This window comes from Mustela nivalis (assembly GCF_964662115.1).
Source record: "Mustela nivalis genome assembly, chromosome: 1".
Taxonomy (NCBI): Eukaryota; Metazoa; Chordata; class Mammalia; order Carnivora; family Mustelidae; genus Mustela; species Mustela nivalis.
The window spans coordinates 75,062,676-75,085,850 of NC_139020.1; the positions used below are offsets into that span (position 1 = coordinate 75,062,676).

General features: G+C 34.3%; 1 protein-coding gene across 4 annotated transcripts in view; it reads left to right on the plus strand.

The window, feature by feature from the left end:
* Nucleotides 1-20,277, plus strand: part of TSC22D2 (TSC22 domain family member 2) — a gene marked incomplete at its 5' end in the record, with an annotated part of 49,593 nt that extends 29,316 nt beyond the window's left edge. For 2 of the 4 annotated variants that reach the window (XM_082682373.1, XM_082682372.1), the window contains 2 exons: nucleotides 17,541-17,592; nucleotides 18,562-20,277. In XM_082682373.1, the coding sequence (XP_082538499.1) occupies nucleotides 17,541-17,592; nucleotides 18,562-18,822 (313 nt within the window). In that variant the 3' untranslated portion in view covers nucleotides 18,823-20,277. Of the gene's footprint in view, nucleotides 1-17,540; nucleotides 17,593-18,561 lie in introns of those variants that run through there. The other 2 variants (XR_014298574.1, XR_014298575.1) reach the window with 1 other exon arrangement.
* Between the last annotated feature and the right edge of the window lie 2,898 nt (nucleotides 20,278-23,175).

A 23,175-nucleotide genomic window follows, 5' to 3' on the forward strand; every position in this document is an offset into this window, starting at 1 on the left:
AGAACCTCTTATTTTAAGTGTTTATAATAAAGTTCCTATGTCTAAATAGGATTTAAAGTTAAATCCACAATAATAGTACTGCTTAAAGCAAAAACAAGTAAAACTGTAAGAATTTGTTTACTCTTCAGCTTAGTCGAAATAGTCTGCCTATCAAGCATTAACTTAATTTCTTCAAGATCATAGTTTAAAGTTTACAACAACTTGATAGGTCATCAGAACATGGAAATACTAGGTCTCTATCATTAAGCATCTGCCTTCGGCTCAGGTCACTATCCCATAATTAGAGTCCTCACTAAGTAGGGAGCCTGCTTCTCCCTCTCCCACTCCCCCTGCTTTTGTTCCCTCTCTTGCTGTGTCTGTCTTTGTCAAATAAATAAGTAAAATCTTAAAAAAAAAAATGAAAATACTATATTTAAAGTCCTTTTTTAGATAAGACATTTGTACCCCAGCTTCTTTATTAATAACTATTTGCCTTTTCAAAATTAAAACTTTGGAATGTTTGGGAAATAGAATAAACAGTTACACCTAACGCAAGTTTTTAACACAATGACTATCTCAGTGTTTGTATATTCCCTTCCAGAATTGGAGTACATATGCATGGATATTAACAATTGTAATCATAGTTAAACAGCTTTTAAATAGTTTTTATTGTGCCAAGTATTTTTCGGATTTGTACAAAACTGATACGTGTCATAAGTTTTAAATTTGGGGCTGATCATTTTGGTATCTAGGATACCATCCCTTCCAGTTTGTTGTTCTATCTCTCATTACTTCTCAGTCCCCTGGCAGGTTTTTTTCTTTCTGTTTATTCTTTTAAGTGTTGCTGGTGTCCTTAGAATGCTGTTGCGACCCTCTTCTCACATTATTCATCATGCTAAGAATATGTAGATAGATGGTTCTGAGTGTCATCTGTATGCTCTCGGTGCTCAAACTTGTTACCAAGGCATCTCTCCTTAACATTCACACTTCTGTATCTCTCATAGCCAGTTAATTGCAAAATACTGCCACGTCTGTTTCTGTCAGTTTTACTTAAGCCTACCATCTCTTTAATGCCCATTCAGGACACAGTTCTTTCTTATGTGGAAATGCAAAAACCTTCTAACTGGTCTTCATTATTTGAGTTTTCTAACATGGCTAACTGTACATTCTGTTCCTTTTACTTAGAACATTTGTGTGTAGACTTCTGTCCTTTTAGATTCTCCACCCAATTGTGGCACTTCCTTTAAAAAATATTCTTCCTGACCCTTGATCTTGATTATATTTCCCCAAAAAACCCTCTAAAATCTTGCTTTGTCTTAGCATTTATCACACCTCTAATCTTTCCTACACTCAACTGTATACTCAAATTCTAGTGTATGGCTTATTTGATGAAGTGTCCACATAACCAGCATCTGATAAATGTTTAAATACATTAAAATCCCCTTAGAATATGGCATCATAAAATGTAGTAACTAGAAAGAATGTTAGAAATTATCGTATACCGTTAGAGGCAAGAATCAAATGTAGAAACCGCATAACCTCACTCTAAGTTAGTGTTCCCTGTGTATTTCATGATACTTAGATTTTGACTGCTATACCTTACTAGTACAGACTGTATAGTTAATATATTAAATGTTTAATATGTGCCAGACACTAATGCATTATCTCACTGAATCCTCTTGTCTGGTCCTATTATTCTTTTTGGAGAAGATGAATAACTTGTGTGAAGTTACATTATAAAAGGAATAGAGTTGGGACTCAAACCTGGGTATGATTCCAGAACCAAAGGCTTTTTATTTGATACCGCCTGTGAGTTTTTATCTTTCTGAGTCTAGAATTATAAATCTGAGTTGGAAGGGAATTTAGTGGTCATTTATTCCAGCCATTTGTCTCATTTTGTCTAATGTCTATAACACACCTTCTCAGTTGTTGTCTAGCCTATGAAAACCTCCAGTGATGTTTATCTTGGCATCCTGGTCTTCTTTTTATATTTCATATTTAAACCTTTTATAAATTCTTGATGTACAACAAGAATCTAAAATGTAGAACAGAAGAATCAGATGATTGCCATCACTGAAAGCATTCAAGTAAAGAAATCAGGTTCATGTAAAAATATAAGTTGCACTGCACGTTCTGTCAACGTTAACTGAGAACATTCTGTAGTTCATTGTTTTCATAGCTGCTATAATCAAGAATGTGGGTTCCAGTTTGTGGCCAAAAGTTATTGGTGTTAATATAAATGCAGCTCTAAAAATGGCAAAGGAGACATTGCTTAATATCTTAGAGATCACAAGGATGTTTTTCCACTTTGTAATCATTGATTCTAGTGATTATGCAAGAATTTCACAGGACTCCTGTATACTGTTCTGATCCAGCAATGTGTCAGAAGAGTAAAGTACTATACATCTGAATTTCTTCACATTCCTAGATCTAACCCACTTAGAACTTCCACTTGTTATGAGACATGCTCAAAGGCATGGTGATAAAAATTGTCTTCTTTATCTTACCTGACTAAACTAGTAAACCTTTGGTCTCTTTCCACCTTCAGGATAGCTTTTCTTCTCTTTAGATTCAATTCTAATTGTCCATAGAGAATGTTATCAAGCAATTGAGAGAACCCATAGATAGTTAGGATGTATGATTATACAATTAAGCCTTTCACTGGGTTCAGAAAATTATTTTCCCTAAATTCATAATTCTAATGTAAAAAGATCTTTGTCAAGGTTTTTATCCAAAAGGTAAGAGTCTTTAAAGTCTACTTTATTTTCCACAAGGTCTTCTCTGAGTTTTGTCATTCATGTGATCTGTACATGAAACTGCTAAGTTTCACTGGCATAATTTTGTCAGAAGTAACCTGAAAGTCCATGGAATTCTAGCTATTCTATTCCTCAAATTTAAACCATTTTTCTACTTAGTTACTTCAGAAACTACTATACTTGCTTCCTCTTTAGTGGGTAACAACCAGATGCAAGGAATATCACAAGAAAAGGTTTATTGGCTTTTTATTTAAGCTGTCTCTGTCAAGGAGAATAATTTTTAGGAGGCGTCCCATTTTTACTATGTTCCAAGGTTACTCTTTTCATTAGTTTCTAATATCTAAATAGCTGGTTGATTTCTTAGTTCTTTCTCCTTGCATGGTTAGCCCACATAACATAAACTTATGCTGACTTACAAAATGTAATTAGATAACATTAAATACTATTTCATTCTATCTTTTTCTTTAACTAAATGTTTACTATCAACTTTATGCAAAGAGTTAGAATTAGTAGACCCTCTGGATGGACATAGTTCCTCCCTTTGCGGTTTAACTCAAAGGTGAAGAACATTAAATAGAGACAACAAAACCAATTGTATATGAAAGAATCAAGAAAGGAAGAGAGCAGAGTGTGGGTGAAGCATTCCATTTCAGATGACAGTCTTAGCTTCAGAATCTAAGATGATTTAACAAATTTCAGGTCATGTTGTAAGTCTGGAATTCACCATAAATGATTTTATACAAATTGAGGTCTACAAATGATTGTAAAGTTCTGTTATTTACATACTTATTTTACAGTATTGTTATTACCTAGAAGAATTCAAGGACTTGGATCTACAACGAAGTGAGAAAAAGCAACTGAAAATCTACCTATTTGAGTGTAGTTCTGCTTGAGTGAAAAAACCATTTATAACCCTTTTAAGTTTTACAGTAGTGCTACTTTATACTTTCTTCATTATCTATACCAGAATCTCTTTTTGAATAAAGTAATTCTAAAGCAGTGATTCTGAACTTATAGTGTAGAAGCAAAGCAGTACTTGTCCCACTCTTTTGATTTGTTTTTAGTAATATTTAATTGTTGAAATTTCATGTAACACTAAAGGGAAATATAACACATATAACACATGGGAGATGTTTAGTTAAATACTTTCTTGGAAATTTTTAGTTGAAATAAATTCAATAATGTATTAGTGGCCTTTGGAAAAATTTCCCACTGTAAATTAAGGCTTTTTATTCTAAGCAGTCATTAATATTCAATCCACAGGAATGCTGTGCTTAATAAATATCGATGTAAGTTTAAATCTCAAGTCAAACAATTTTTATTAGCATATGTTTTGTGACTGCCTTAACATTTGACTAATTGAGTAGAAAGAAATCAAGTAAATTTAAGGCATAACTAGGATTATTTCATTCTTTGGGTGAGGTGTACATACAAAGACTGTTTCTTAATACTAATCATAACTGATTTTTATTTGTACCTCACTGCTTCATTTGCACTCTAAGATACACTAGGATACCAAGCCTTACTCAGTGTCAGTCTAAATTGATCCAGATAATAAAAGGAAGTATTTTTCTTATTTTGGTGTTTACTATGTAAAAAAAAATCATAATCATCACAGCAATCCTTTAGGGTAGGTATAACTATGATCCCATTTTACAGACAAGGAGGCTGGTTTTAGTATGTTATGATCATCCCACTAGTAAGTAGTGAAGTTGGGATTTAAAACAAGCTTATCTAATTCTGAAGCCTGTGCTTTCTTTTTTTCCCCCCAAATAACTTGAGCTAGAGGGAGGGGGAGGACAGGGAGAGAGAGCATCTTAAAGCAGGTTCCACTGCCCAGCATGGGCTCCAGCTCAATCTCATGATCCTGAGATCATGACCTGAGCTGGAATCAAGAGTCGAGACACTTAACTGACTAAGTCGTCCAGGCACCCCTGAAGCCTGTGCTCTTAAAACCACTTTATTATTCTTTGAGAATTCAGTCTTTTGTGTAAGCAACAGCTAAGAGGTAAGAGGCCTTGCTCCAGAATGAGAGAGAGAGCAAAAGCGAGTTAAGCAAGTGGTAGTAAGCTTGATAACCTAGACAGTTTGAACTCTTCTGGGCATATATTTTATATGCCAGAATATAACAATACTTTATATTTGTTGAAGATGAGCAATTCTTTTTGCTCAAACCCAAGCCAGTACAAAAATTTTTAAGTACCCCAATTGCAAAAACATGTACTGATTTATTACAAGTAAACTAGAACAGAGTTTTTCCCTGGTATGATATTCTCTTCCTTTTATTAAGGGGTGATCACTCTTCCTTTAGTCTAAACCAGAGTGAAACAACTCTCTCTTTAAAAACCTCATGATACTTTTGTTCTTCTGGGTTTATCCCTCTTCTGAAGCAGTTCTTTGGTAACCTTCTTTTTATTTATTACTGTTCCTGGACTTTGGAGACAGATTAGGAAGAGACATAAGGTAATAAAGACTGGTTAATCACCTAGAAACAGAAGTTCAGTCTTGGTCACATAATCTTAAGGGTTAGCCTGATAAAATTTTACTTTGTCCATACAACTACGTATGCTTTTTTCTGTAAAGCTATTATGAATAATATTTCTATCTTCAAGGATTGGGGATAAGTGAAAAGATAATCTTTAGATGAACAAAATGGTCTCTGCTCTGCACTGGTATTTGGCATTTGGCATTCAAGAGGATTGTGTCATTTTCACTCATTTGGTTAGGCCTCATTGTGGAAATGGGATTGAAAGGATTTTTTTTAAGAACTGTTTAGTTGGGGGGGAAAAATAGTGTACAGAATGCTGGAGATAAGAGGCAGATGTGAGGCCATTCCGTGAAAGAAATAATTAACTTTCCCAAGAAGGGTAGTTTCTTCCTGATCCCATCTTCATTAACTCTTTCGAATGTTATTGTCCTCCATTGTTTTGGCCCCATGTGTCTTCTTTCTACTTAAGCAAGCTCATCTCACAGTTTTGCTTTACCCCCCGCCTTCCAGCAGCTCTCAGATCTAGACTTCTAGGCCAGAGATTACTCTAGAGTTCTAGATACCTATTTCCAGCAATCTTCTTTCTATATTTCTCCACTAGAGTCTGCATGCCAGATGTCTCAAAATTCAACAGTCCTCCAAGTGAAACTTAAATTTCTCATTTTCTCACCTTTATTCTTAGGTTCTTCTTCCACTCCCTGCTCTCTGCACCCTAAAATCTAGCCACCTTCCTGTGACACATAAACCATCTCCACAATACTAATAACTTTATAAGCTAAAAAAAAAAAAAACCTCTAGCCATCCTTGGTATTTTCTTTGTTGTAGGTGAGTCCCTTTTCCTTTATCGTCCCTCTCATCTCTCATAGATTCTCTGCTGCTTCAATTGTACACACTATTTCATTTTTCTTTGCTTAATGCTTGTGACTAAGCATTTTGCAATGTCCTGATAATATCCCCCCTTCCTTGCCTGTTTAGGTAATTCCTTTTTTTAAACCTTTATTGAATTATTGAATGCTAGTATCTTTCCTTCTCACCAACCCCCATGCCTGCCACAGGTACATGCCCCCAAAAAGCCCACATTCGGGTTACACTAAGTTCTACAAAAGCCTTTGAAACTAAATGATGAAGGTAAAAAGCCCAGGGAGAGTAACTTGCCTCAGGACACAGCAAATCTGAGGTGAGGTCAAGCTGCAACATGTATTTGATAATTCCATATCTAGTGATCTCCCCACTGATGGGCATCATCTAACTTCATATTCCTCCAGCCAGTGTTCATTGAGCGTTGGGCATTGTGCAGAGGAGACAGATGAGAATTTATCCTTTTTTATTAGTGTCATAGATAAATGTTCCTGAGATTTGGCTATATAGGAAATTAGAGGCAAAGTTTGCTCAGAAAGCATGCCCTATTGCCTCTATAAAGGAATTTGAATAACCTAGATATATGAATTAGATATTAGGCAGCAAGAAGATATGACAAGTTTAGTTTGACTGAAAATGAGGAATAAGATTAAGAACTATTTCCCCAATTACTTGTTTTGAGTTTCGTTAAAATGCTAGCATTTTAACTGGGTGCCTGGGTGACTTGGTTGGTTGGGTGACTGCCTTCAGCTCAGATCATGATCCTGGAGTCCCAGGTTCGAGTTCTGCATCAAGCTCCCGTCTCCATGGGAAGTCTGCTTCTCTCTCTGACCTTCTCCCCTTTCATGTTCTCTCTCATACTCTTCTTTCTCTCTCAAATGAATAAAATATTTAAAACAAAACACTAGTATTACCCATGTCCATTAGATACCAAGGACTGCTTTGGGAAAAGTCAGTTTTGTCATTAGGCATGGGAAATGGCTTTGGAGGTGTTCTAGTACAGGTAGCTTATGTTTAGCTGGAGAAAGAGGCCCTACAAGCAAAGGTATTAATTAGGACTCAAATTCCAACTATACAATTTGTGAATCCAGGCTTCTACAGCATTCTTTACTAGGTAGCTGCTGGCCCTATGTTAGGTTTTTTTATAGCACATAGAGTTTTGTCTGGTAGGAGATAGATGCAGCTCTTAAAACACAGCCTATGATAGATACATGGTTAGAGCTGTAATGGTAGTGTGTGGCATGACTTACTATACTACTTCTGGAAGGGTAGGAAAACTAGCCTTTACAGAAAAGAAAATATTTGAACTGAAACTTATGAAAGAATGGTAGAATTTCCAAAGAAATATTGAGAAAGAATAAACTACACAGAGTCTCGAGTTTAGGATATCCAGTTTAAAAGTTGTGAACAGGAATTTGGAATGGGAGGGAATAATGTAAATGTTGGCATTAGAAATAAATTAGTAAGCTAGTTCTGATTTTTTTTTTCTTTTGACCCATTTTTATGTTATTTCTAAAGAATTCTGAATTACTTTCAGAAATGTTGGTTGGATTTTAAAACGATGTTAGGTGGATTTAGCTATATAAAAAGGTTGTTTTTATAATAGGCCCACTGCTGGGTGAAGTTAATTCAATGCTTCTTGTTGGTCTCTGAAATGAAATGCAAATCTTAAGAGTGTTGAGTTTTAGTTTTGATTTTCCTTGACATTCTTTTCTGTCGTGTTCTTTCTCCAGTTTCGTTCATTTTCACATACTTACACCATGAAAATTTCCTTAGGTGATGAAAGTGCTATTATTTCTTCATAGTCAAAAGGAAGGAGTGCTGTTATTAACCTTTTGAAGGAGAATTATCTTTACTGCAAAATGACTGTTATACATAGTCCCTTCGCTGGCAGGCCTTTTGTTAATCTTTATCCTTTTCTTAGTACAGCTGAGGTCATTTGAACTCTTCTGTGTTTTTAATATCTTCATTCATATTAAGAATTTTTACTGAGTTTTTCTTTTTCTATTTAAATTTCCCATCTTTCTATGAAAGGTGGTCCTTCAAGTCAGTACTGAAAAACATAAACCTTTTGCTAGATTAATATATACTTTGTTAATTCTAATGTTTTTAGAAGTTGGTTAATCATCAGCTTCTATTTCAGCAGATAAAAAGAATGGTTTTAGAATATCTAGAATGAGTTTATAAGATTACATCCACTTGATTCCCTTTCAGGATAGTTACATTATTTTTGTAAGGTATTCTGAGCTAGACATCAGTTGGCAACATTTGAAATCCTTTCTAATCTCTCTCTCCTTTTTTACTCTTAAGGTGCTAGTGTACATCTCAGTGTAGGTAATTGTCAATCATATACTGTTTTCCCAATCTCCATGAAGTAAATTAAAGTAATAAGGACTGTAGTGGCAAATTTTTAATTTGGGCTTAAGCTCCTTGACACTCATCCTTCACTTTAGTCAGTAATGAATTATGCTATCATCAAATTATGTATTGCTGCTGTGTAAGTAGTACAATTCACTCTCTTTCAAGAGAGCCTCCTCTAAATGTAAGCACTCCAACATTCAGGAAAATGCCATTTTTCTCCTACCCCTTTCTCACACCCTTGCTTATTTCAGTCCTGACTTAAAGGAAGAAAATAACATTTTCATCCTGTCAAACCTTGCCTAATGTTAGTCTAATAAAAAATAACTAGCTGGTGCATATGTTTTTTTATATTTAAATATTTAACTTGAAATAAGAATATTAAACTAGTTTGTTTGGATTGTAATGGTAAAGTTGCTGCGCATATTTCGCTTTTGTAATCCTGCTCAGTTTTTCAAGACTGAATTCTTACTTCTTTTATCTTGAGTGTTTTAATAGAATTTTAGTTCAGCTAGGTTTTTTTTTTTTTTTTAGATTTTATTTATTTATCAGAGAGAGAGAGAGGGAGAGAACAAGCACAGGCAGACAGAATGGCAGGCAGAGGCAGAGGGAGAAGCAGGCTCCCCGCCGAGCAAGGAGCCCGATGTGGGACTCGATCCCAGGACGCTAGGATCATGACCTGAGCCGAAGGCAGCTGCTTAACCAACTGAGCCACCCAGGAGTCGCAGTTCAGCTAGTTTTTAAATTGTTTCCTTAGAGTGACTCTCTGAGGAAAAAACTATCAGAATTTTACTGCCTAATACTTAAGTTAACTCCCTCAAGATATCCTCACTTGGAAATGTAAAGAAATCAAGAAAAAGAAGGTAAAGTTAGTATTAATCTTATCAATACCTTCTCTGGAATGCTTTTTTTTTTTTTTTTTAAGATTTTATTTATTTATTTGACAAACACAGATTACAAGTAGGCAGAGAGGCAGGCAGAGAGAGAGGGAGAAGCAGGCTTTCTGCTGAGCAGAGAGCCCGATGCAGGGCTTGATCCCAGGACCCTGGGATCATGACCTGAGCCGGAGGCAGAAGCTTTAACCCACTGAGCCACCCAGGCGCCCCTGGAATGCATTTTTAATGTAACATTTTTATTGTATAAAGTTATAGAGCCTGTTATCAAAGATGTTTATCACAGACTTTTTTTTTTCTTACCAGAATAATTTTTAACAGAAATAGCTACATTAGGAGTTACAAACATTCCTTACATGATACTTTTTTAAGTGATTATAATTCACCCTAACCCAAAGAAGTAAATTTTACAAATCACAAATATTACTTATATTGTTATTCTGAATGTTAAAGTGCCGATCTTCCAAAATGAAGTAGTTCCCAAGGAAAATGGAGTTGTTGGCTCCTCTTCCCCTCCTTTCTTCCTTTTCTGTTTCCTGTCTGCCATTTGTTCTTAAGTTCACACTGTACAGGGTTTTATAACTCTTGTGAGTTATTTTCATTTTGGAATGTGGTTTTGTTTGGTTTTGGTTTTGGTTTGTTTTTTAGTATTCTTCAAAGTGCAGTGGAAGTATTCTATCTCTGTCCCCCATCTGCCTGACTTCTCAGGCAGATAACCACTTTTTTAGTTTGTATGTGTGTATTCTTCCAGTTTCTTTATGCGTATGCAAGCAAATACTGTTATCTGTATCACCCTCACACAGTGGCAATATACAGACATCTGCACCTTTACTTTTAAAGATCTTCAGGGTATATTGTTCCCATCTCAGTACACAGAAAATCATCTTTGTGGGGTCTTTTTTTATAGATGGGTAGTATTCAGTTGAATAGATGGCTGTACCATGATTTATTTGATCAGTTCCCTGTTGATTACTAGAAATCTTGCTGTTATATAAACAGTGCTATAATGAGTAGCATTATAAATATATTATTTCCCATGTATGTAGAAATATAGGATAAATTCCCACATTTAGGATTGCTGAATCAAAGAGTAAATAAATAAGAGTGAGTGAGAATGTATGTATGTGTAAAACTGTGATATAACCAAATTGCTCTATATAATGGTTATACCGGTATACAGCTTGAATTAGCACCTTATGAGAAGGCCCATTTCCCACAGCCTTACTAACAGTGTATTACATTTTATAGTACGTGTGCCAGTCTGTTGAGGGAAATGGTATTACATTATAGTTTTAACCTGTATTTTTGTTATGAATGAGATCCTGGGGGTTTTTTTCATGTCTTTTGGATTATCCATGTGAAATCTACCCATTTTTCTCATAGGGGTTCTAATCTTAATAGGTTTCTAGAAATATTTTGTATTTTAGTGAAATTATTAAAGGAGTTTTTTTATTTTTCTATATTTTGAGGCATCTAGTTAAGCTTCTCCAAAGTATTACAGAAATTCTTCCTAAATGGACTTTATAAAAGGCCATTAATACAGGTGATATGGTTGACTCTGGACAAAAGGGGTCTGAGGTAGGAGAGGGACTTTGTATTAATTGTATCTCTTTTTATGTACACTTTCTGTTTTAATTTTTTACCACGTGCATGTATCTTCTTTAACTTTTATTTTGAAATAACTATTGATTCATAAGAAGTTAAAAATAATAAATACATAGGGAGGCTTCATGTAGCCCTTCACCCAGTTGTATGTGTGTCTTGTCCCCTGTCCCCTTCCTGCAGTGGTAACCTCTTACATGGCTATAGGGAAAGATCCAAAGCCAGGAAATTGACATTGGTATAATCCATGCATGTATTCTTTTTTACTCTTTAAATACTCATTTCTGGCCAGGATTTTTACCTTAAATTAATTAGATGAATGTAAAATATGCTAAGAATATAATTGGTTTCTATAGATGAAAAAACAATTCACAGTCATTATGTAAATATTTAACTGGGTTTGTTTTTGTTTTTTTTTTTTTTTCTTTTGCGTATCGTTGTAAGACTGGTTACTTGAGAAAATAATAATATGTAGTTTTGTGGGTAGCCATTTTACCTGCTTGCCTATCATGAATAATAGCTTTTATCATTCACCAAAAAAATCACTTATTTTGTGTTATTAATAAAAATCTTCATGGGGCTTTTTGTGAATTTAATCATAAAATTAAACATTTTTGTTTTTACATAGAGAACTTAAGGTCAGTAGTTAGAATACATAACATTTTTAGTTTTTAACTTAATTTACTGTTAACTTGGATTTTTTTTTTTTTTTTTTTTTTTTTTTTTTTTTTTTTTTTTGCTAAACACCGAAGTTTACCTTTGGTCGTAGAATAAGTTTACTGAATTGTATCTATTTTGGCTCTTTTTTAGAAGAACTATTAATTTGCTCTTAGATGTTAAGCTGTAAATATTTTTTAAATTCCTCTTAAAGAAGAGATGTATTTTTTTTCTGTTTAACTTTTCTAGGCTTGCTGAGTTGTACATTCATTAGATTTATTTTTTTGCCATCAGTGACTTAATAGTTTCTTTCAGAAAACAAAATATGTATTTCTTAGAAAAAAGGCCAAATGTAGGGACGCCTGGGTAGCTCAGTTGGTTGAGTGTCCATCTCTTGATTTTGGCTCAGGACATGATTTCAGGGTTGTGGGATCAAGCCCCATGTCTGCTTTGCACTGGGCAAGGAGTCTGCTCAAGATTGTCTCTCCCTCTCTCTCTCTGCCCCTCCCCCCCAACTCTTTAAAATGAATAAGTAAATCTTTTAAAAGAAAAAAAAGAGGAAAGAAAAGAGGCCAAATGTTACCTAGGTTAGAATTAATCCATTTTAGTGGTAATTATGTTATTTTAGAGTTTATTGGCAAAGGGAAGGGTTAATGAAGGTTGTACATTATTTATCAGAAACAGTATGTGAATCCTGAAGTCTGGCCTCTAAGAAAGATTGTAGCTTCTTTTTTTGGAAAGGCTGTAGCTTCTACTTGTGAATTTATGAAAAATCATTTTTACCGTCTTTGGGTAAGGGGGCTTGAACATAAGTATATCAGATTTGCCAGCTCAGTCAGAGTTCTTATTATCAAAGATTTGATTTTATAACTTGGGGAATTCCTGCAGTGGATTTTTAATTGTGATTTTTGACTCAATACAGAAAGTTAGAAGGGTCTTTTGGCAAGAGAAGGTAATTTTTTAAATATTCTGCATATAGATACATAAAATTTATTTAAAATATCTTCAGCTTCCTAACAAACCAGAAGAACAGTTCTTAGTTCTTAGCATATAGGTAAACTCTATTGGCTGTCTAAAGATCACAGAGCCTTTTCCAAGAAGTTACCTCCCTTGTTCTTAGAGCTCAACATCGTCTGGGAATGTGCTAGATAAGATAAATGGTGTATTAGGCACATAATTTAATTTTGGATCCATGCTGTGGTTTCACAAATGACATTTGGTACATAGTTAAAGGACTCTTCATAATATACATAAGTCTGCATTTCTAGTTGCTTATTGCTTTCACGCAGTCTTACTGTTAAGGTAGAAAAAGCCTGTGTTTTGCCATTAAGTCTAGGTTTCAGTACTGTTTCTAGCATTATACTTTGAGTCAGTTACTTGGCTTCAGTTTCCTCAATTATAAGAGGAGATTGTTTCTCAAGCTTGCAGTAAGAACTCACTAAAGTAATATGTACCTGCAAAAGTGGGCAATCATTTAATTGTTCTTTTCTTCTACCTTGTTGCTTTACTGATTAGCATTTGTGCTAAGGGCAGAACAGAAGACAAAATAGTCAAAATGTAAGAGAAGAAATTTGCTCTCTTTTTATTTTAAATAAGTAGCCTTGATGCCTCTGTCCACATTAATGAAGATTTTAAAAAGTTGATTTCTCATAAAGGGTTTTTTGTTTGTTTTTAAAGTGAGATCAAGTTAGCCTAACCTCACTTTCATGGATTTTGATTTTTAGAGAGGAAAGACTGGAGATGTTATGTACAAAGTCCTTGAGCTGAGAGCATGAATGAAACAGTCTTTTAAGAAAGATGAAAATGTAGGAATTTCTGAAGCCAGAGGTTCATATCTGGTCTCTTCTCAGTGAAGTTGCCAAGTGATCTGTTGAGATAAGAGGAAGGAAGGTCTGGGAAGAAAAACTGTGGTGTGGGGAGGCAGCTGGGGTGGATTTTTAAATGAACATCATTGAAAGCCAGGCTATCTTTATGTACCTTTGATTCATTGAGTTTTATTTTTCCTGTGGATTTGATTGTAATTTACTTTATTTAAACACTAAATCCTAATGCCTGGCTGGCTCAGTCAGTGGTGTGTATGACTCTTGATTTCGGGGTTGTGAGTTTGAGCCCTATGATGGGTGTAGAGATTACTTAAAAAAAAAAAAAAAATCTAAAAGGAAACCATTAAATTCAAGCTCATTTGGTTCTTAACTAATTCTAGTTTAAAAAAAAAAAAAAACTCATCATATAAAAGGTAACACTATAGCTCTGCTTGTCTTTTTTCCCCACAGTTCTATATTTCTGTCCGTTTCCTCCATACCCACAATTTTTAATTCATGTAGTAAATACTAATCATGGTATGTTTTTATTCTAAAAGAGTGACCCATATCAAGCAGAATGTTTCATTTTATAAATTATCCCTTGCCTTTATACAGCATTTAGAGTTTACCAGAATAGTTACAGAGTGCTAGGAACTAAAGTTTGGAACTTAAGTTAACATCAAGTTATAGGGTAGTGAATGCAATTGTAAAAAAGAAAACAAGGTATAAATCTTTACCATTAGGTCAAGGAAGCAAATAAAGGAAAATTTTTCATTCTGCTTCAGTTCATCGTTCTCATTTCTAAGAATGTGAAACCCAAACCACTATGTTGACTTTGAATACAATAGAAAACAACTTGTTACCCTCATTGAAATAATATTCTTAAACTATGTTCAAGGATCCTGAAATAGCATACCCTCTTACTTATTTAAGACTGCCAGATTGATACCTTTATTATAAATTGCTTTCTCGATCTTTAGTTTCTATTACAGTCACCTGGAGGAGTTACTAATAGATTTCCAGGGTCCCACCTCAAGAGTAGGTAATTCAGTAGGTCTGGGGTGGACCCAAATGTTTACATTTCTAACAAGTCCCAAGGTGATGCTGATACTGCTGGTTCAGTGACCATACTTTGAGAACTATGAATTTATTCAAACTCAAAATATTTTAATGGATTTCTAATATAAACTAGTGTTTTTGTTTGTTTTTCAGATCAAATTGCTGTCATATTGACTCTTCTGACTCTTTCAATATGCTGTTGAGCTCTTACTTGCCAAGGACTGTGTTCACTTCTTCACAGAGGGGGAGATAAGGAACCTCTCTCAAGGAACTCAGTCTGATAGAGTTAACCATAGTAGTAGTAGTATTTAAACTCATTTAATCCTCACAGGAGTTTTATGAATTGGGGTATATAACCCTAATTTTAGATGAAAACCTGAGGTCTAGAGAGGTTAAATAGTTTTCCAGAATTCATGCAGTGAGTATGTGGAGGAGCTGGAATTGCTTTTCTCCTTTCCTGGTTATGCAGTATAAAAAGTTTGTGAAGGTTAGTGAACCACAGGAGAGATAGAATAACTGGTTCTACCTTAGGAAATCAGAAGACATTACAGAAGACGTGGCACTGGAGCCATCTTAAGGAACAAGTAAAAGCCAGATGAACTGGAACCATGAGCATTTGCAGCTGAGGGAGCTGGTCTGCAAAGCCATGGAAACCTGAGACAATCTATGTTTAACAGACTAAACGGTTAATGTAGGACACACAATAATGTAATAACACAACAGGCTAGGTGGAATGTGAGAAGAAAGGAGACCATAGATGGCAGGGGTCAAAGTCATGAAGGGTAAAAAGTTTTGTATTCTGGGTTAAGAAGTTTTTAAAAAATAGGATGAAGTTTTTTTATTCTTTCCTCTTAGAGCTTTTATCTTTGTAAGCCATTGGTTCTCAAAGTATGATCTGTCAGGTGGCAGAATCGGCATCTTGGGAAATGTGTTAGAAATGCAAATTCCTGGGCCCCACCCCATACCTTCTAAATCAGAAACCCAGAGGCGAAACCCAGCCGTCTGTTTTAAGAAGACCTCTAGATGACTGCATGGTACATACTAAAGTTTGAGAACTACTGCCATAGGTTATATAGAATTGTTTAAAAACAGCCTTCAGACTTGCCAGAAATCACTATGGTGATAGTAATTGTATCTGACTGATTTAATTGTTTAAGCACAATGCTTAATAAAATTGGGTTATTAATACTATTTAAGGGACACATATCTTCAGTATGATCCATTTATACTTTGCAGATCTATTCCTGCATTGCTGTAAAAGAGGTCTGAGTCAGGATTAAAGTTTATTATATCAGCAAAGAATAGGGTGCTGATTAATGTTCCTTAGCCTAAGGGAATGGTTTGGAAACTTAACTAATCTTATTTTAATCATAAAAAACCCTTTTTAAGGGTTAGGGGGCTTTGTTTTAGTTGCTTGTTAATATATAAAACTGATGTTTAGCATTTAAGGTGTTCTGTTTAAAACAGATGTGTTCAAAGAGTTTAATGTATTTACATCAAGAAATGACTAAAACTAATTCACTTTTTCCTTATTGACATAGAAATAAAAAATACTGAGAGTATAATATAGGATGGTCAAATAAACTCTGAATGCCTGACACTGTCTTTTTGCAAATTGCAGCCAATATTTGGTGAACATATCCACGTGGTATCTGAACTGAACTTTACACCAAAGCCTTATGGTTTATATAGTTGTTCTACAGTTTATAGTTACACGTAGCCATACTTTGTTTTACACAACTCTACAGCTGTTTAAAGCCTAACATATATAATAAGTATGTATTAACAATCTGTATATCCTTTCTAGTTACTAGGTATATAAAATCTGTTTGCATCTTAGAAATAGCAGCAAGAAGTAAAGGTAGTAATTAATGTGACTAATGCTCACATAAACAAGCTTGTGTCCTCTGTGTATTGATCCAAGGATTTAAAAGTAAGAAATCCACTAAGGCATTATCCCTTCATTTTACACGAGGAAACTGGTCTTAAATACTTGATCTGGTGATGGTCACACAGTGAGTAGTGAGTAGCAGAACCAGGATTATAACCAGATCTACTTAGATTACAGTATAAAAGCATCACTACATAAGACAGGATATTCCTACCCCTCAATATGATAACAGTCTGAGGCCCTGCATCATCTAAAGTAGAATAGTCTTCAAATCTATTAGCATCTAAGTTTTCTTAGAATATACTTTATGGAAGTATTTTGCAGTTTTATATCAGTTATTTAAAGACCTCTTTTTGTATTGATAAAGTAGATTAAAATTGTCAGGTTTGTCTTTATAAGAAAATCTAATAACTATTCAAAATTTACAAAAATACCAAGAAAAGGATATAGATATTCGTTATTCTTACTATTTAAGAGGACAATTAATGAACCTTTGGTTATTATCATACAGATGCTAAGGTGGTAGTTGAACTTTGGATATACTTACTAGCTAGACTGCTTCCAAATATTTCCAGGAAAAACTGGTCCAAACCACATACCTTTGTAGGTGATATTTGCCAGTAACCCACACTGAGAGTATGAAGATTTGCCAGAATGTTGAGATTGGTGTTAACCAACCCTGCCAGTATCATTTGCCCAAAGGCCCTTTAGAAGCTGGTTCTAGAAATGTTTAACCCAGAAGTAAAATCTATAGAAGGAAAGTAAGTCATCATCTGAATTTTAATGCAGTAAGTGACCACTGGAATTTCCACATGAAAGTCAATTAGTAAATGGTAAATGAAGAAGTTTAAAAGATGGGGAAGACTATACTGGTCATTCAAAAGGTATCTCTAAAAGTTCACAGAGTTAAAAGCTCCTGAATAGAATTGGGAGTTGTTTTTAAAACATATGTATGTCATAAGGAAATTAGAAATGTTGGAGCCACAAAGGATTTTTGGAAGTCATCTGTTAACAGAAATCCCTTATTTTTAAAATGAGAGCTTTGAGTATACTGAAATTATGAAAACAGGCTTTAATAAGCTATTTTAATTTACTATTTTTTATTTTAAGTAAAACAAATGTTTTTAATTATTTTAAGAGTTGGAAAGAATTTTACATTTTTAGAATAATTTAATGAAATATTCTAATTTTTTCCAGTGCATCTGGGGGAGGTGGTGTAGCCATTGACAACAAAATAGAACAAGCAATGGTAAGTAAAAGTTTATAGTTCTCTCATTTCATAGGTAGTTGGTTTTAAGCAGTTGGTTTTTTATCATTTCTTAAAAAACACCTAATTTCTTTAAAACAAGATAACCAAAGTATATTTTTTGATAATCAGATTTAGTTATAGATGCTAGAACATTGAGAATTTTTAGTCTGGAAATACCAGTGGAGTTAATATTTCCCCCCATTTGAACATCTCACATTTCATGCATTACCATTGATAAATCAGGGCCATTTTGAGGGGCGTACATAATCAGAATGCATTATGTGCCTTCAAATATTTCAGCATTAACAATAGTTTATAATCAAAGAGTATTAAAATGAAGACTTTTTAGCTGGAAGCCTTCCTTTTTATAAATGCTGTTTTAGTCAGCTCTAATAAATGGAACTTGTTGAATCTGTTTCTGATTTCTGCTAAACTATCAATTTTTTTGTTCCCTTGAATGTACTCTGTTCACATTATATAAAATATTTTGATTGAGGCTTATTAAAACTGTGGACTATAAGTAAGGACTGTTAGTCTCAAACAACTTTTCTTTAAAGTTTTAGAGTTGGAAATTGTAGGTTGCTTTATCTCTTAAAGAAATGCTATAACTAGTTTAATATTAATTTAATATCCTTTGCTCTCTTGGTCTAACCTCTAAGCTTGTGATTTTAAACTTTTTTTTTCTAATTCTAAGCTTCTAATTGACAATTTAAGGAACCTAGTATTTTAGGAAATCACTCTGGACTTTGAAAGGAAATCCTGGGCTTGCTGCCTAGTTGGAAACGGGATTTTTTTCCATCCTCTCTCCCTTAGGGTCAGTCAAGATACAGTAGAAACTTAAAGCAAGAAGAGCAGGAAAACCAATATAAAAATGCTTCGTATTTAAGAAGGACCCAGATAGGCCAGAACCAGATAGCAACACCTTTCTCTTTTCACTCTTTTTGACATTACTAATTTTGTTTTTCACAGGATCTGGTGAAAAGCCATTTGATGTATGCAGTAAGAGAAGAAGTGGAAGTTCTAAAGGAACAAATAAAAGAATTAGTTGAAAGAAACTCTTTACTTGAACGAGAAAATGCACTGTTAAAATCTCTTTCCAACAATGATCAATTATCCCAGCTCCCAGCCCAACAGGCCAATCCTGGTAGCACTTCTCAACAGCAAGCAGTGATAGCACAGCCTCCGCAGCCAGCGCAACCTCCACAGCAGCCGAATGTCTCCTCAGCATAAAGCTTTCTTGCCTCATTAAGAAAAAAACTGAAAGCAATCTATCCTTGTGTGCCACTGGTATTCTTTCCACTTTATACGAAAGCAAGTAGCCATGCTTCGGTTGTGTGTTTGGCCTTTTCAGTATTAGACAATCATTCTACAGGAGCTTTTCCTCCCTTTGAGATGTCATGCAGCGCTGTTGGTGTCCCGTTTTATGTCATCAGTACACGAGGAGTATAATAGATGGGGTTTATTAAAGCAAGCAAAGTCTGCATTTTACCTGGTGCGCATGAGTGGGGTCTTTTAAGAGCTTTGGTGGCTCTCTCGTTTTTCCTGTCATCCATGGATTTACCCTGAGCCTTCCTATCACATTCTAAATAACAGTTCATCTAAAGAGCCACTTTTCTTTCAATACCAGTAACATTTGCCTACGTAAGTTTTCATTTATTTGTGTTTTATTTATTACAGGGCTGCTATTTTCATAATGTACATGAACAATGTCACAGAACTTTTTTAATTTTTTTTTGAATAATTATAAGTGTCAGTAAAGGATTTGAAAGACAGGATTGCATTTAATAGAGAAAACGTTTAGGCAATAATTGAACAAAAGAATCCTGGCATATTTCTAACACTAATGGCAATTTACCTTCGGTATTTATTTTCAGTAGTAAAGACCCAGCTTGAATGTAAATTTTGTATAGTGTAAGTATGAAGAACATAGTGCAACTGTACAGGTAGTCACCAGTTATTGTGATATAATAAATAATTGGGCTATTTTGATGAAGAAAACTTTGTTCATTTGTTTCTACTTTCTAATAGAGAAATTGCCACGATTCCTCTGCTTTTTGACATTTCGTATGACTTTCTTTTTTCGGGTGGGAATAAAAAGCTGTGAAATTGTTCAACCTACTTTGTAACCAAAGAAGCAAAGCTGTGTAATGGAGTTTTTTTTATAATGCACATTCTTTATGTATTTTTATTTAGTGTTTTCTCGGTCACAATTTTCTTTGCTGTCTAGCATGATCTGCATGACCTATAATCTTTGAACCACTTTCGTACCTCATGTTTTTATCCAGCACTCTTATTGTAATATGTACTAGTCTGTGAACAATGTCAAATAAAAAAGAACGAACAGGTAGTATGGTGGAGCTGAGCTAGTGTACTATACACTAGTTGTAAAAAAAAAAAAAAAAAAAATGAAGTGAGCCATCTTTTGTTCATTTAAAATGGTGTTTTGAATTTCGTATGCAGAAAACGTTTTGTTACATTGCAGATTTTAATGTATTTAATAAATGCAACATGCAGATTAAGTGCAGTGTATACTGAGTATTTAAATTAAAATGTACATTTCATAAATACAGTTTGAAGAGAAAGCATCATTTTGTGTATACTAACACATTAAGTGTATGTCAGAAATTGATGTATAAATATATATTTTAACACATTTTCTGAAATTAAACTGCAGTTTTGTTGAAATATTTGGCTCTATATGTGTTCAAAATTTAATTTGACTAGATTTGTATTTTCACAGTTCAAGATATTCCTTAAATGAAAACCTGTTATTAATGACTTAATGATAGTTCTTAAATTTTCAAAGTAAAATAATTTAAAGAATGCAAGAATGGTGAGCAATATTTGTACTCAAGATTCATATTATGTCAGTGACATTTAAGTAAAATCCTTGTCTACCAAAACTTTTACTTGAATTCAGAAAGGTGCCTGTAGAAAATTAACATGCTTTGTGTCTATAGCCAGCTAGTTAATCAGGAGTTAACAAGAACAAATAGTTAGCTCTCTGTGTTGTGAGAAGAGGATAAATAAGTGTTCTTTACTATTTAAAATTAAAACTTCATTAGATTTAGCCTAAATGCATAAATTGGGGTGTATGTGGGATCACTAAATATTTTATATTGCAGTTGTTCTGGAAGATACATTGAATAGAAACAAAATTTTAATAACACTAGAAGTAACTAAGGAACTAATGACATACGATTGAAGCAGCAGTCCTATAGATGTGGAGTGAGATTTTAAGTAGAGTCACCCACAGATAAGTTAGAAAATGAAATTTTCATGTTGGAAATGTTAACTAGAAGGCTCACCAGGTATGCCACTTAAATGTAAATAAACAGTGTGATATTTAATACAGGCAAAGAAAAATTAGTATTAGGAAAGGTTGGGATTTTTGTGAAAATATCAATTTTGGTTATTGGGATAGAAAAACACTTTATAAAGTAATCACGAAATGATTGATAATGTTAATTTTAAATGGTAATTAAGAACAATTTTTACTACTACGTTTTAAAAAGACCACCACGACAGAAAATATGGGTAGTTCACAGAAGAAATAAATGGCAGTTTCTCAAGTTTCAGCCTCTAGTAACCTTAGAAATGCATATTAATAGTTAACAAATTATCATTTGTCTTTTAAATAGCAGGACCTAATGTAGAAAAGGCAAGCTTTCTTGCATACTTCTAGAAAGTAATTTGGCAATATGTATCAAGAGCCTTAAATATTAATAAACTTTTCAGTTTAATAATAGAAGAAGATAACTCATGGTGCAGTGTTCAAAAAATACAGAATTACCATAGAGCTTGTACTTTGCTCTCCCATCTCCCCCACTTCCCTGTGGATCTCCCTTCCCAGTATCTACCCCTGAAAACAGCTGTGAAAGGAGGTCTTCACGTCCAAACCTACTCTCATGAGGCATGCCCCCACCCCAAAGTCAGGGACAGACTTAGAGGTCCAAAAGCTTAAAGTTCTTCAGAATCAGATTCACTTTGGGGAACAACATCAGACATTTTCCCAAGTGGTTAGTTTGCTTAGAAATCTAAGTAAATTTAAGTGTGACCTCAGGAGATTTAAGGTCTCTTGCTCCACATAATTGGAATATCTATTGAGATGCCAATTTGGGGGCACCATCTAATAGAAATGCCATCTATAATTCTCTCAGTGTAATGCTCATGGACCAAGGTGCCATGTAAATTTTCTGTTGGGTTTACTCTAGCCAACCGGAAAATCATAGGTGAAAATTTTTGTTTTTGGTAATGGCAATGTGTCTACAATACATACCTAATTTTCCCTAAAGAAAATGAGATTTTACGGCTTGCTATATCCCCTCCCCCAAAAAAAGGGTTATGAGATATTAAGTATGTAGTTACTTGCTGTATGTTCAAAATAACTGAATATTTCCAATTCTGTTATACTATGAGTTAAGTAGAAGTATTAAAACAGACTGCTTTACCATCAAGTCCCCAGAGAGGGGTAATCATAACTGCTTTTATTCACAAAGAATTGTCACGGGTAAGAGATTGTGATGTCTCTCCAAGTTACAAACTCTATAGTCACTCCTAGACCTTTTTAAAAGAGCGAGGGGAAGTCCTTAGAATTAGAGTAACAAAAATACCTGTTCTTCACGGGAACTTACCTCTGTAGAACCAGAAATAACTTACCAGTTGATTTGGGGGGAATAAATTTTCAAGATGATCTGAAATCACGAGTTGTTTGTTTTTTTTTTTTTTTTTAAGGGAGGTTCAGTGGTAGGCACTTTGTGACATGACTCAGTTCTCTTCAGTAATTTTGTTAAAAGGACAACCCCCAGCTCTAAAGATTCAGTTTGAGTGCATAGATAAACCAACATATACAGTGCAATAATAAAAACAGTCAAGGATGGTTTTGTTAAGAAGATGCCCTCAAAAAGGTGACACCTGGTAAGAAAAAGTGCTCAAAAGCTTAGAGGAGAGCATAAACTAAGCTCTTTGGATAGCCACAGAATTGTTTCCCAGGAGACAAACAGGCAAACTGACTCATCCACCTTAGTAGGTTGGCATCTAGAGCAAAAATAATTTATCAAATAATTTTAGGCAGTGGGATTGTGATCAGAAAAATGTTTTAGAAAAATTAATCGTTCTAGTTATCAATGATGGACAGTAGATGGGTGAGCTGAAACTGGAAGTGGAGAAGTAATTTAGGAGAGACAATAATCCAGAAATGATGAACAGGCAGAATTACAAAATGATAAATAGGCAGATTTGTGATGCTCATTAGGAAGTTTGTTTTGGATCTTTCTGTACCATTCCCAACGTCAGGTGCCTATTTTTCTGCTTCCAAAGAAAGATCTGAAACCCCAAGTTCTAACAGTGTTTAAGTCAAAACTTTTCCTTCCAACATCCATATACCTCTATGAAATGAAAGTCTTTGTTTAATTAATTTCACAAATTCAGCAAAAGGGTAAGAGAATCAGAGGAGCCCTGGCTATCACGTTTATGCCTCTATAAATTCAGCCCTACAGGTAAACCAAATTTTTTCCTTTTATGGTGACTAGGATTAGAGGAGCCCAGAAGCATGAGTCCAAAGCCTGTCTTTCAGGGCTATCC